Source organism: Nelumbo nucifera, chromosome 3, assembly GCF_055504915.1.
Source record: "Nelumbo nucifera cultivar China Antique chromosome 3, China Antique-T2T, whole genome shotgun sequence".
In the NCBI taxonomy this organism is placed as follows: Eukaryota; Viridiplantae; Streptophyta; class Magnoliopsida; order Proteales; family Nelumbonaceae; genus Nelumbo; species Nelumbo nucifera.
The window spans coordinates 88,983,567-88,997,581 of record NC_142651.1 but is presented as its reverse complement, the minus strand read 5'-3'; the positions used below and the strand labels follow the sequence as shown (position 1 = coordinate 88,997,581).

At 39.9% G+C, this 14,015-nt stretch overlaps 1 protein-coding gene across 3 annotated transcripts in view; it reads right to left on the bottom strand.

Moving 5' to 3' along the window:
* The window catches only part of LOC104587683 (Peptidase S41 family protein), a 28,336-nt gene that overhangs the window by 2,896 nt on the left and 11,425 nt on the right, over positions 1-14,015 (bottom strand). For all 3 annotated transcript variants that reach the window (XM_010245385.3, XM_088901365.1, XM_010245384.3), the window contains exons 4-7: positions 10,678-10,782; positions 10,395-10,563; positions 9,521-9,597; positions 647-691 (exon numbers count right to left, since the gene is read on the bottom strand). In XM_010245385.3, coding sequence (XP_010243687.1) covers positions 647-691; positions 9,521-9,597; positions 10,395-10,563; positions 10,678-10,782 — 396 coding nt within the window. The remainder of the gene's footprint in view (positions 1-646; positions 692-9,520; positions 9,598-10,394; positions 10,564-10,677; positions 10,783-14,015) is intronic.

Sequence of the window (14,015 nt, the reverse complement as noted above, 5' to 3'; positions counted from 1 at the left end):
GTATGTACAGAGAGGCTGTTTCCAAGATTTGAACCCTGGTCACCCAGGTTGTAATGGAGTAATCCAACCATTGTGCCAACACCCACCCTCAGCTAACCCCATATAGCAATAATAAAGTTATGTTGAGTTAACCCACATCTAGTAACAGAGCTAATACCACATTTGGGCCATTTGGGCCAGCACTTTGAACCAGAATTTATCATGCCATCTTTATGTGGGCATTATAAAGCTCCTTGCTGATATAGCAGCCCCTATATTTAACACATGAAAACAGTTTGTCATTGCCCCTTCTTCTCAGAGATACCCTAGACAAACAAATACTTGGTTGTTCTCATTTAAGTACTCAAATCAGTTAAGCAACACTACAAGCCAATAGCAAGAGGCTAACCTGTGCCCATGAATGTGGCTCTATATAAATAATATACTGTCCATGGTACATTGACCCAGAATACCTATAATAAAAATAATAATAACAAACAACAACAATGGTAATAATAATAACAAGCAGGACTATTATTATAAAATGCAACTAATAGAACAATCACATCATCTACAAGATCATTCAATCTATTTGATGCATTTGGTCAAAGCATAATCATAGAGTTATACTGCATCTTGAAGGCTCATAGCTCAAAAAGATACATACCGTCTCCCCCTCATTTAGAAAGAGTTTAGCAACTTCAATGCCAACCTGAGATGAGAAAGTGATGGTATCAAACTCACAAATTTAAAAATGTTAATCATTAGCAATAAATGACTGAACGTAAGAATTCAACTGTACTAACTTAAAAAAGCCTTATTCCAATTATATGGAATCAGGTAGAATTAGTAGAGGAAAGGGTGTTAATTGAAACAATGTTTGGGGCAAAGAGAGAGAGAGAGAGAGAGAAAGAAGAAATTCAAGGAAAGGGTCAAAGTTGGATCGAAAAACTGAGAAAGAGAAAGAGAGAGACAACACAGCCGAATGGTGGGTGAGACAACTTGTGTCAGTCGACACCCTAAAAGAAATATTTATATTAAGTTGTAAAAGGATAGATATGCCCTTAATATACATGAGAGATATACAGAAAATAAAAGTAAAAGTACAAAAATAGCCCTACGGCTAGATTTCACTATCTCCACACTCCCCCTCAAACTGATGCCTCCATGAGAAATAGATGTCGAGCCCGTGTCATTACTTTAGTTAACAAGTCTTCCAGTTGGAGCCTGGAGGAGACATGAGGAAGAGATATGGTACCCTCAAGAAGGAGATTGCGAATGAAGTGGCAATCAACTTCTATGTGTTTGGTGCATTCATGGAAGACGGGGTTGGATGCAATTTTGATTGCACTGATGTTGTCTACATAAGAGGAACAGACAATGGTGGCTCACTTAATATTTCAAATAGAAGAATCTGAAGCCATATGATCTCACTACACACGGAAGACATATTCTTGTATTCAGCTTCAATGGAAGATTTGGGCACAATAGCTTGTTTCTTGCACTTCCATGAGATAAGGGAGTTGCCTAGGAAGACACACCAGCCAGTTGTGGACCGTCGGGTGTCAGGGCATCCAGCCCAATCAGCATTTGCACAGGCCATAAGATGAATGGGAGATGATGAGGAGAAGAATATCCCATGTGACAGTGTGCCCCGTACATATCTTATAATCCGATGAACTGCAGATAAATGTGGTTGTCTCGGAGAAGACACAAACTGACTTACTATCTGAACTGCATAAGATATGTTCGGCCGAGTCATGGTGAGATAGATTAAACTGCCCACTAGCTAACGATAAAGGGTAGGATCTTCAAGGGGAGACCCATCATCTTTGTTGAGTTTCAAATTCAGTTCTAGTGGAATGTCCACAATCTTAGAATCACTAAGATTTGTCAGCTTAACCAGATCAGCCGCATATTTCTGTTGATTAACAAAGTAGCCTCGATAATTTCTACTCACCTCAAGGCCCAAGAAATATGTCAACGGTCCCAAGTCCTTCATCTTGAAGGATTCACTGAGTAACTGTTGTAGCCTAGAAATTCCTTCTATGTCATCCCCTGTAATAAGTATATCATCAACATAAAGGAGTAATATCGTTACTCCTTGCTTCTCAAACCAGGCCCTAGGAGCTTGCTTCAAGCCATAAAGTGACTTCTTCAAACGACAAACAAGTTGTGGATCTGTACAACATCCCAGAGGAGGCTTCATGTAAACTGTCTCTTTCAATTCCCCATGGAGAAAAGCATTCTTGACATCCATCTGATGAATTGTCCACTATTTGATTGCAAGCACAGCCATCAAAAGTCATACAGTGGTCATCTAAGCTACAGGAGCAAAAGTCTCCTCATAGTCTATCCCATATTCCTGTTTTTAACCCTGTGCTACAAGCCTAGCTTTGTATCTATCTAGGTTTCCATCAGATTTTAGTTTCACAGAATAAACCCATCAACTTCCTATGAGATAGGGGTGTTCACGGGTCGGGTTGGGTCGGTTTCTTGGGATTTTCCCAATCGACCCGGCCTGGTCGGGTTAGCTAAGGTGGGAACAAAAACCGACCCATTGACAGGCCAAACCGACCTAGTCGGTTTGAGTCGGGTTGGGTCGGTTTGGGTCGGTTTCGGTTTTGCTCCTGTACAAAGCCAAATAAAATCTGAATTAGTTGATAATTTGATATTCAAGAGTCCAAGATAAATCTAAATTTAATTCAGGTAAAGAATAAAATCAATAAATTCTTCATGTAAAAACATGTGTCAATAATGGGCCTTCTAGAGTAAAAAACTAGGTAAATCTAGGTAGGTAAATCAATAAAATAAAAATTTAGAAACCTTCTAAATTCTAATCTAGGTAAAAAACTAAAAAATGACACCTAATTGAATTCTAATTGTAATTGCCTAATGGGCCTTCTAGAGTTCTAGTTCTAGTAGAAGTCTAAAAGTAGAAGACTATTAGGAATTAGGAAACTATTCAAACTAGGAAGTAGGAACTACCAAACTAGTAGAATACTAGTTCGGTTCGGGTCGGGTTGATTTCGGTTTTCACGCAAGAAAATCGAAACCGACCCGAGATTTCGGTTTATGTATGTGCCCAACCCGAAATCGACCGGTACGGATGAAAACCCAGCCGACTCAGGTTGGGTCGGTCCGGGTTGGTCGGTTTGGTCGGGTTGGGCATTCTTATGAACAGCCCTACTATGAGAGATGTCTCAGGTGGAGCTTTGACTAAGTCCCAGGTGTCATTTTCTAGAAGAGCTTGAATCTCAGAATCCATTGCATCTTTCCAATGTGGTTCTGCTACAGCCTGCTGATAAGATCTGGGAATGTCTGTGGTAGATAAAATGGCAAAAAAGGAGCTATGGTTTGGTGAATAACCATAACGGTTAGGTGGATGAGAAATTCTAGAGGAACGGCATAAAGTAGGAGCAATAGGTTCAGAGGGAAAGTCTTGAGCGCTTACTGAGGCAGTTGGAGTGACCAGATCAGCAACTGGAGGCGGAGCAAAGGGGGGATGGAGACTGAAGAAGGCCGTTGCTTCCTAAAGTAGGTCTGAAGTTGTTGCGGAGGTGACAATGGAGTATTCGATGTACCTGTAGAATCAGAAGAAACAGAAAGAGCTGGGAACTTCACAATATGTTCAAAAAATGACTCATTTTCAAGAAAAACTACATTATGAGAAATTCGAAGACGACAAACCAAAGGGTCATAGCAAAGATACCCTTTATGTTCAGAGTTATACCCCATAAAGGCGCACAAAGCTGCTTGTGTAGTTAACTTTGTGCGTTCAGGGGGTGGAAGGTGGACAAAACAAGCACATCCGAATACTCTGAGCATGGATAGGTCTGGGGATTTGTGGAAGAGGGATTGAAAAGGAGAGGAGTTGTTCAAAACTAATGACGGAAGACGATTTATGAGATACACAGCAGTGATGGCCGCCTCCACCCAAAACCAAGAGGGTACGTGGGAATCCTGTAAAAGGGTTCTAACTACACTCAAGATATGCCCATTTTTCCTTTCTGCAACCCCGTTTTGTTGTGGGGGTGCCTGGACAAGACTTTTGGGTTTGAATTCCACGTTGTTTTAAGTAGTTTGGAAATCTCCATCAATATACTCTCCCCCTGAATCCGATCGTAGCACACAAATTCGGGCATCAAACTGAGTAGCAGCATAGGTGTGAAAGTGCTGAAATACGGAGTACCCTTCAGATTTCTTTTGAAGAAAATAGGCCCAAGTGAAACGAGTGTAGTCATCAATAAAGGTTACAAAAAATTTAAAACCCATCCGCGAGACAACTGGAGACGACCAAACATCACTATGTGTTAAATAAAAAGGAACTGTTGCAAGTTCAAAATGAGAAGGAAAAGGCAAAATATGACTCCTACATAAGCCACAAGTAATTCAGTCTTTATTTACATTTTTAAGAGAAACATTAGAAATAGGTAAACTACCAGAGGAAAACAACTGATCAAATTTCTTAGAGAAAGGATGGCCCAGTCGTTTATGCCACAACTGCCAATCTTTATTACAATTAACAGATTCAAAACTAGAAATAGTAGAAATCAAACATGAAGTAGAAGCAGGCACAGTTTTATTCTTCTCAAATTCCAGAGCAAAGAGTTTTCCCAGTCTACGCCCCTTCCCCTTCACCTCCCCAGTTTGTCGGTCCTGTATCAAACAACCATCAGAAGTAAATGAACATTGTTACCTTTCTCTACAAGTTGGCCAACAAAAATTAAATTGGTGGTAAGCTTAGGTACAAACAGGGTTTTGGACAAATGAAATGGAGATGACTTAGAAGTAATAAATATAAATCATCACATCCAAGTATATCTAATTTCTCACCATTAGCAGTAACATGTGTTTATTGGGGAGATGGGGTTTACGACACTGACCAAGAGTGGCCCCTGTCATATGGTTAGAGGCTCCTGAGTCAATGTACCATAGATGGTTCGGTGAGGGACAGTAGGTAGGAAACTTACCAAACAGGCCCATAGCAGAGAAGGCTGAAGAGATAACAGAGGACATGAACTGTCGAATTCGTTCTTCAGACATGCTACCTGAGGTGTCATTCTGCCCAGTCACAGAAGTAATGGAGGATGCTGCATCTGATCCATCTACACCTGTCTAATAAGCCTTGTAGCTTCCTTTCTTCTGATTTGATCCACTGCTTTTCTGAGGCCGAGTGAGGCATTTAGTGATAATATGGCTAACCTGCTTACAGTAGGTGCATGTTTTCTTTTTCTTGCAGTGAGAAACAACATGTCCATGTTAGACAGTTTTGTATGCCCTTAGCTTCAATCAAGAATGATGTACTTTATGAATTTATTGTAAATGAATAAAAGTACATATTTGATTCATGTTCCCTTGGTATGTTTCTGTGTAATACCCTTAAACTGGACACTTAATGAGACTCGTGTTAGTTTAGAATGTTCACAGCCAATGGATCGGTCTGGGGAGACCTATCCTGACAAGGCTGACACTGTAGTGCCACCAAGTCGGTTGGGGTGGCCTGTCTCAGTTGCCAAGGTGAGACCCTAGGCACATACAGTATAGGATTAATAGAACCTTTGAACCGGACCAGATTTCCAGTATTGCCCTGGACCTTGGAGATAGATGGGCAAAACTGAAAAGTTACACCTAACCTCTAGACTCGATTATGATACTACACTAGATGTCGGATTGGGCTGTCTTTGATGTACCAATCAGTGAGATCCTTAGCAAGGGTCAAAACCTGGGTATGTTGGGACAATCCGAGAATTCATCTGAGTGGGTGATCATAGTGAAAGGATCAGCCCCTTTGTCGGACAAAGGTAATGATCGGGGATGCACTCTCTCTGATGGAAACCAAGACTGCCGGCAGCCGATTTCAACCGTTGAGATTTGTTTTTGCAAAGTATATTTTATATGAGATATAAAAGTATATATTATGGTTTCTAAAATGTTTGCAAAAGGTTTTAATTCCCGGGATCCATATAAGTAGAGAATGCAACACTGTTCCTTGCAGCCGAGGGAGAGGTCCTCTCTTGTCGGGAAGTGTATGATCATTATGGGCTGAGAGGTTAAGTGTAAGACCATTGAGGATAATACCTGATGGGCTAATCTTGCATCTGCCCACAGTCCTTGGGTGTTACAAGGTGGCTTGGCCCAGGGACCACTTAGGGTAAGTATTGGGCCCATAGAGCCCATAAGATGGGTTTTCAGGGGGTGCACTATCTTTAACAGTGTATTCGGCCAGGCCTTGTAACAAAGGCTGGGCCGAACCCATGTGGCTGATGTGTAGATCAATGTTTGGGTCCCACGCCTTACAAGGAAGCCCAACTGGGCAGCAATTTGGAAGGTTAAGTGAGTACATAAGCTTAATGGGCCTAAAGCCCATTTCGAACTGGATTGTTTATTTAATTAATTATGGGGCGAATTCTGAGATAGATTAGCAAATAGGATAGGGTCTTAATCCTATCCACTCAGAGAGTCCAGATCTGAGTGTGATTCAGATTTAGAAACCTCCTAATGAGATTAGGAGAAAGCTAATCTAATCTGCAGATAAGATAAGGGTTTATCCCTATCACCTAAAGAGAGATCTTATCCAAATATGATTTGGATAAGCTGCTCCTAATTGGATTAGGAGCTGATCTTTTAGGTTAACAAAAGAAGGGGGCGGCAGTCTAAGAAAGACACACATCTGATTCTCTTCAGAGCTGAGAAAAATCACAGAAAGAGAGATTTCTGCACCCTGCGAATTCTCTCCTGCCACCTCCTTCCTACCGCCACCATTGCATTTAGTTCGATCTCCAGTTCTTGGGAGAAATCAATATCTGATCTTGATTCCAATCTTTAGGAAAAGATTGGTTGGAGTTGTACTCACAAGCCATCCAGTTGATTCTTGCGAAGGGTCAAGTTCTTTTGAAGAACATTGCTGATTCTGCTCCATCCTGCACTGCGCCATTTTCAGTGGGAGAAGATTTTGGATCCTTCCTTGGGCGTGAACACCTCCATTGGGAGATATTGTTTCTCCGTATCAGGTATATCCTCCCTCCTACCCCTTTTGGTTCAGATCTGATTTGGTTCATGGTTCAAGATTGATCCTTGAAAATATGTTTTCTGAAATAGGGAATTCGATTCCCTGCAAAGATGGGAGAAAAATTTTTTGAAATTCACCCTATCTATTCCGCAAGGTTTGGGCGTCCATGTGATGGATATCCCATCCCTTCAGTCCAAACTCCTTACATTCATAGCATTGTATTTTAGAGAAGTCCTTCTTCCTTTTCAGTTTTGTTGCTAGAAAGACCGTATCAATGTTAGACACCTTCCATCCAGAGTAGTCTGTGTGGCAATTCTGGTTTCGGCCCTCAGAATTTCACCAAGAATAGTATCCAAGTCAAGAAGTGTTCCTCAACTCAGGATATTAGATCTAACAACTTCGAATTCAGGTCTGAAATGCATTAGGAAGTGCATAATCTTTCTTCTATCGAAATGTTCCTTCATATACTTCACACAACATTCTGAATGATCATTCCCCATGTGAACAAGCTCATATTCGGTCCAAAGGTTAATAAACCCAGCATAGTACTCTTGGACCTTTCTTTCTCCTTGATAATAGAAAAAGATGTCAACCTCTATCTGATACTGTCTTAAGGTGTTGGATTGCTGATATACTCTTTCAAAATACTCATACATCTCACAGGCAGTCCTGTATCCTCTCATAGGAATTGCAATGTCAGTTTCAACGGATCCTAAGATCCAAGATGCAATTTTTGCATCATCAATTCTCCATTGATTAAGGCCCATGATGTCCGAATCATCAGGTTTAACTACTGATCCATCCAAATATCCCCAGAGACCTTTCGCCTCGACATGAAATTGGAAATTGAATTTCCAAAGTGCACAGTTTGTACCATTAAATTTGATGGGGAGAACTTCCATTCTTTCTGATGCCATTGAATCACAAGAGCAAGAAAAACCACAAAGAGAAGTGTTCAAAACAATAGAATAATGAAGTACCTTTCAGTCAATGTCCAGAAAATGAAACTGTAAGGGTCTGCCGAACTATGAAGTGGCTCAAAACCCTTCTAGATCAAATCCGATTCAAACCAAACCAATTGGGAACAGTAGATCTGCCCTGGGCGACACTAGATCTAAAGTTTCAGCCTGATCTGATGCTTCTAAAGGGAGATCCAATCCGAAAGAGAAATCTAGTGGCGCAGCAGTCCAGGAACAGAGTCTGTCGAGTTCTGATTAAAAGCAGCTTCAAAAATCGGATTTAAGAACACTCAAGAGCCTCCCAAGTACTATTAGGGAGTACTCTAGATAACTGATAAGAAAGAGGTGAGGAAGTAGTCACTAGCAGATCAGATCATGACCAGCTCTGATACCATGTCAGAGTCGGATCGAAAAACTGAGAAAGTGAAAGAGAGAGAGACAACACAGCCGAATGGTGGGTGTGACAACTTGTGTCAGTCAACACCCTAAAAGAAATATTTATATTAAGTTGTAAAAGGACAGATCTGCCCTTAATATACATGAGAGATATAATACAAAGAGAGATATACAAAAAAGAAAAGTACAAAAATAGCCCTACGGCTAGATTTCACTGTCTCTACAAAGGAAAATGCAAAGGATACAAAATCACCTAGAGTTTCAAAAATTATCATAGAGAAGGGTGAGGTGCGACAGGTGTCCAGCATGTTCTATTCTTAACTCTTGTCCAACATTAGTAATTTCAGTCCATTATCCCTATTCAGTTTTACAATCAACAAAGTTATAAGTGTTAGCATTTTAGGGGAATATTTTAAGGAAACAGGGAATAGTTTTAATAAAACTTCAGAAATGTTGAAAGTGCCATGAAAAGTGTTAGCATTTTAGGGGAATATTAAGGAAGGCCTTAAGGAAACAGAGAATAGATTTAGTGTTGAAAGTGCCATATTACATACTTAGCATTCAATAAACATTTCTATATAACAAGTTAAATAAGATTATGAACTAAAATAGGAAATACAACATCAGAATGGCAACTGTTAGTTTTGTTTTTAACAAATGCACCACAAAGAAATCAAATACTTACAGATAAGTTCCCCCATTCTCCCTGTCTCCCATGAAGGGAAAAAGACAATTGTAATTAGGAGGGAGGGAGGGAGGAGGGGAAGAGAAAAAGAGGGGGGTTTAAAGAAACAGAGCACCAAGAAGCTGCCATAGTGCCATTGTAAAACAGCATTTCTGATTGTTAAATTCTCAAGGAAGAATATGGCCAATAGGTAGAAAAGTTGAAAAACTAATTATTTCGTATCATTAACATGTCTTCTGTCTAGGAATATATCAACGAGCCATTTAGTTTACATTAAAGAAATCTGAAAAGTCTCAATATGTATACGAGGAGAAAAGAGTACATCCAATGCTCTAATCATTAAGGAAAAACAAATAGACTGAAAACGAAATCATTTATGGTTAGGATTTACAATAAAACCTTTCTATAGATGGACATTATTGACCCGTTGAAGTTTGTTTGGAAAAAAGAATCTATGGAAAACATAAAGGATTGAGATAGCAAACAAACCTGTACGAGTCCACCAAGATTATCTCTAAGATCCAGAACAAAATATGAGGCACCAAGGTCCTGAAGACGTTTCATTGCTGCAAGAGCCATTTACTCATTTAGTTTCAGCACAAACTTAAACTACATAGTGCAAACATGAAGTCAAAAGACCTATAAATGAAACCAAAATATAGCAAGGTCAAAAAACATATAAGAAAAAATAAATAAATAAATTTGAAGAAAAAGAACCTCCCCATGCTTGTCATTCCAAGATTTTACCATTACACCAAGCAATGTCCCCTACTAGGAGTCAAAAGATTCCAAATGTGTAGTATATACACTCAACCTTCAAATGGCTCTAATTCTTCTTTCCAAAAAAAAAAAAAAAAGCAAAGATAGATCTTTTGGATGTTAGGTGCTATCTTATCAAATATCCAGATTGTACTCTTTTATTTAATGAAAATTTTCTATTACTTACCCAAAAAAAAATGCAAAGATAGCTCGTCTGCATATTTACAAGAGATGGGACTCAAAAGTGCCTCATTTAAGATCAACTACAACTACTGTTATAAGACTGGCCACTAATGAAGAAATCCATATCCCATTGGGCTCTAATGGTGCAGATAGACAGACAGACATGAGAGATTGCAGATATCAGCATCTACAAGGTGGTGGTCAAACAAAATTTTAGTTTTCTTTTCTTGTCTTTATGATAGTTCTAGTTCCAAAACCAGAGCATGAAAGGAATGGAAGACAATATATCATAATACATACCATTTTGCATCTGAAGTTTAAAATATTCAACCTATAAATTTCCTATAAAATTTTCACTACTAAACAAGTGCAACTCTTAAGATTCAGTTGTAGATAATAACAAATTAGCAACTTGATATACCAATAACCAAATCCTTTTTTGCCAATGCATTAAATTCTTTCAGGCGTATATATCCAACAGAAGCAGTTCCATTGTCCATTTGCTCAAGCCGATAAAATACTGGGGTTCGAGCAGTAAGTTGTCTTTGGACTTCAAAAAATTGGATAGGTCCACAATTGCCATGTTTAACCTACAAACATCAATATTTGCAATGGAAAATTAAGGAAAAGCAATTTAAGGACAAAAACACAAAGAAAAAGAAAGAAAGTTAATGCTTGCATATGATTGGTTCCAATATCACAACCTCAATAGTCACAAATGTTTCATTAGGACCTTGTAGCATGGATGACACTTCAAAAGCTGATTTCCCTCTAACATCCACTCCATTAACAGATAAGACTTCATCGCCCTACTAAGTCAACATAGAAAGCAAACAAATAAATCAAAATCATTGTTCAACAATTGTACTAATGGAGTAACAGACAAACATCCAAAAGGTAAACAAGAACAGCATAGATAGTTATGCCCAGTAAAAATCATAAACAACTTTAAAATGAAAAAAAAAAATGATTCAAATCAAATATTGAAGTCTCCACCACTACGACATGTGGGTCTTGCATGTAAATCTTCAATTTAAAAGTGAATAACGATAAGCAGTATTTGACCAACATGTAAAACATAGTACAACATCCTTGTCTCAATTCAACTTAAATTCAAAATGCCTAATGAAATGGACTTGATTTATCCATGTGCTCAAAATTTGTATCCTTCTTATAATAAACTGGAAAACCACTCAAGAAAACAATATATAGTAGATTAATCCACCCAGAAAGTGTTCCTGTGATTTATCAAAAAAAAGAGTGTTCCTGCAAATGATTATGTTGAATAAGAAACACATAACTTCAACATAACACATATCATCTATGTAACCAGAATTTAATAAATACTATTTGTGACTTAAAGGAATTGTTAGAGTTAGCCGAATAACGGTAGATTAGTCAACTCACCTTGGTTAAGTTATGAGCTTATGTGGCAGTCTTATTAGAGGTTCTCTGTCCCATACTTAAGTAGGGGCAGTTTAGTCCTTGTACATTTAATTAGAAGCCTAATCACTATTAAGAGGTCGATTGATAGGGTTTAGCTATCAGGTTCGACAGTTCTTTCAACTTCTTCTTCTTCTCTTCTTCTTCTTCTTCTTCTTCTTCTTCTTCTTCTTCTTCTTCTTCTCCTTCTCTTTCTTCTTCTCCTTACTGGTTCGGACTACTGTAGCTACAGTAGAAACATAGTATCAGAGCGTGACAACTTCAGTTCGTGACCTGTTTCAGTTCGTGACAACTTCAGTTCGTGCTTCAGTTCTCTCCTTTTCTTCTCTGGACTGTCAATGGAGAAAAGTGGTTCGTCCCAGGCCTGAAACATCACAGCTCTTCTTTTTTCTGGTGCACAGAACATCCTTTCCTAAGAAAACAACTTCAGCAGTGAATGGTTGGCTGAAGCTCTCAAACGAAGGTTGGTTATCTCTCCTCCGTGTGCTGTTGGTATTTCTGGGTTGAAAATCTTCAAGAACTTGAGAGGACTGATCAGAACCTAGAGAACTAGGTTGGTTGTTGCCCAGGTTCTTGGAAAAATTCCAAGAACAGGTTGTGTTTACAGTGACCAAATGGTGTAAGGGCTGCTACTGTAGGTGGCCGAATGGTGCAAGGTGTAATGCAATGGTACTAGTTGAGTTTTTGTTGGTCTTGTGGTGCCCTCTTAAAAGCGTTAAAGCAGGTCTGTATTGTGTGTGACAGCTATGGCTGTGTGGTGGTGCTTGTGATGCACAAACTCTGTTGAGTAATTGTAAGAGAGCTTGCATGTGGTTAGTAAGTGCTGAATTAATGTCGGTGTAGTCTGTGTTTTTTTTGTGAAATCGGTAGTGGTGTGGATAAGAACAAAGGCGCGTGTATCTATCATTGTGTTTAGGGACTGCTGTAGGTTCTGGAACATCAAACTCTTGACAGCAGCACTTAGTTGGTGATTGGGAATTCAGATTAGAGGCAGCATTGAAAGAGTATCATGGCAGCAATGGGAGATGGTTGTAGTGATCAGAAACCTAGTGTGGTGGTTTCCTCTGACTATCTAGGTGTACAGATGACCTCAATTAAACTGAATGGTGAGAACTATGTTCCATGGGCCAAGTTGGTGGAAGTTTTTCTCAAGGCAAAGAGAAAAGTGAAGCATGTGAAAGAAGATAAACCACCGGCTGACTCTCCAGGGTTTGATGATTGGGAACAGGAGGATGCTCAAATCATGACATGGCTATGAAACAGTATGGAACCCAAAATAAGTGCCAACTTCATGTTCTTAGATACAGCTAAGGACATATGGGAACATGCCAAAAAGCTGTATTCTGGGCAAGATAATACTACAAGGGTATATCAACTCTATCAACTCTATCAGGAGTACTTTGGTCTGCAACAAGGAAATAAAACCCTAGAAGAGTACTATGCCAGTATGAAGAACCTCAGAAATGAACTCAATGTCTATCATCCTCTCACTCCAGATGTTAAGGCTCAGCAACAACAGAGGGAACAACAAGATGTCACAAGGTTCTTAGTGGGGTTGAAATCAGAGTATGAACCAATTAGGGCCCAAATATTGGGGGGCTCTACCCTTCCTACACTTGAGGAAGTGTTTGCTCGGCTTCGCAGGATTTCTTTGGAACAGACAGAGAATCCCACACAGTCTGATAGATCAGCTTTTGTGACAGCCAGAGGAGGTGGACGTGGTACGAAAGGGGGAGGACATGCCTCCCGAGGAGGTCGTGGTGGTTCCATATTTGGCCGTGGTGGTGGTCGTGACTCAGGGGGAGGCCGTGGCAAAGAAAAAGGCAGCTCTACAAGGAAGTGTACCCACTGTGGCAGGGAAGGACATTCCGTAAATTTCTGTTATGATCTTCATGGCCGCCCTCCCTCTAAATGGGCCAATCATGTTGTTGCTGGTGGGGTTGATGTCAGTGATAATCAACAGGCAGACCTAACTCCTTCCACATCTACATCTGTTTCCGAAAGGGAGATGGTGAGTGTACAGCGTGATGAGTATGAGAGGTTCCTTCAGTCCACTTCACAGCACACTACTGCTACTCTTGCCCACTCAGGTATAGCTTGCCTGTCATCTAAAACCTCTCCTTGGATTATTGACTCTGGAGCCTCTGATCACATGACCAGGACTCCAGGTGTGTTCTCTTCTCTCTCTGAAACTTCCACATCTCAAACTGTTACCCTTGCCAATGGTTCCTCCTCTCCCATCTGTGGTGTTGGCAATGTTGACACGGCTTCTCTTTCTTTATCATCTGTTCTATATGTCCCTAAGTTTCCATTCAATCTTATGTCTGTTAGTAAATTAACCAAGACTCTTAACTGCTCTGTTACTTTTTTCCCTTCCTCTTGTGTTTTTTAGGATCTCAGGACGGGGAAGAAGATTGGTGGGGGGCATGAAGCTGGTGGATTGTATTACCTTGACGGTGGTGGATCGTCAGTTGCACTTCATACTTCACTCACTCCTCTACAGTGGCATTGTCGACTGGGACATCCTTCTCTCAAGGCACTCAAGATACTAGTTCCGTCTTTGAGTCATTTGTCAGTGTTACAGTGTGAGTCGTGTCAG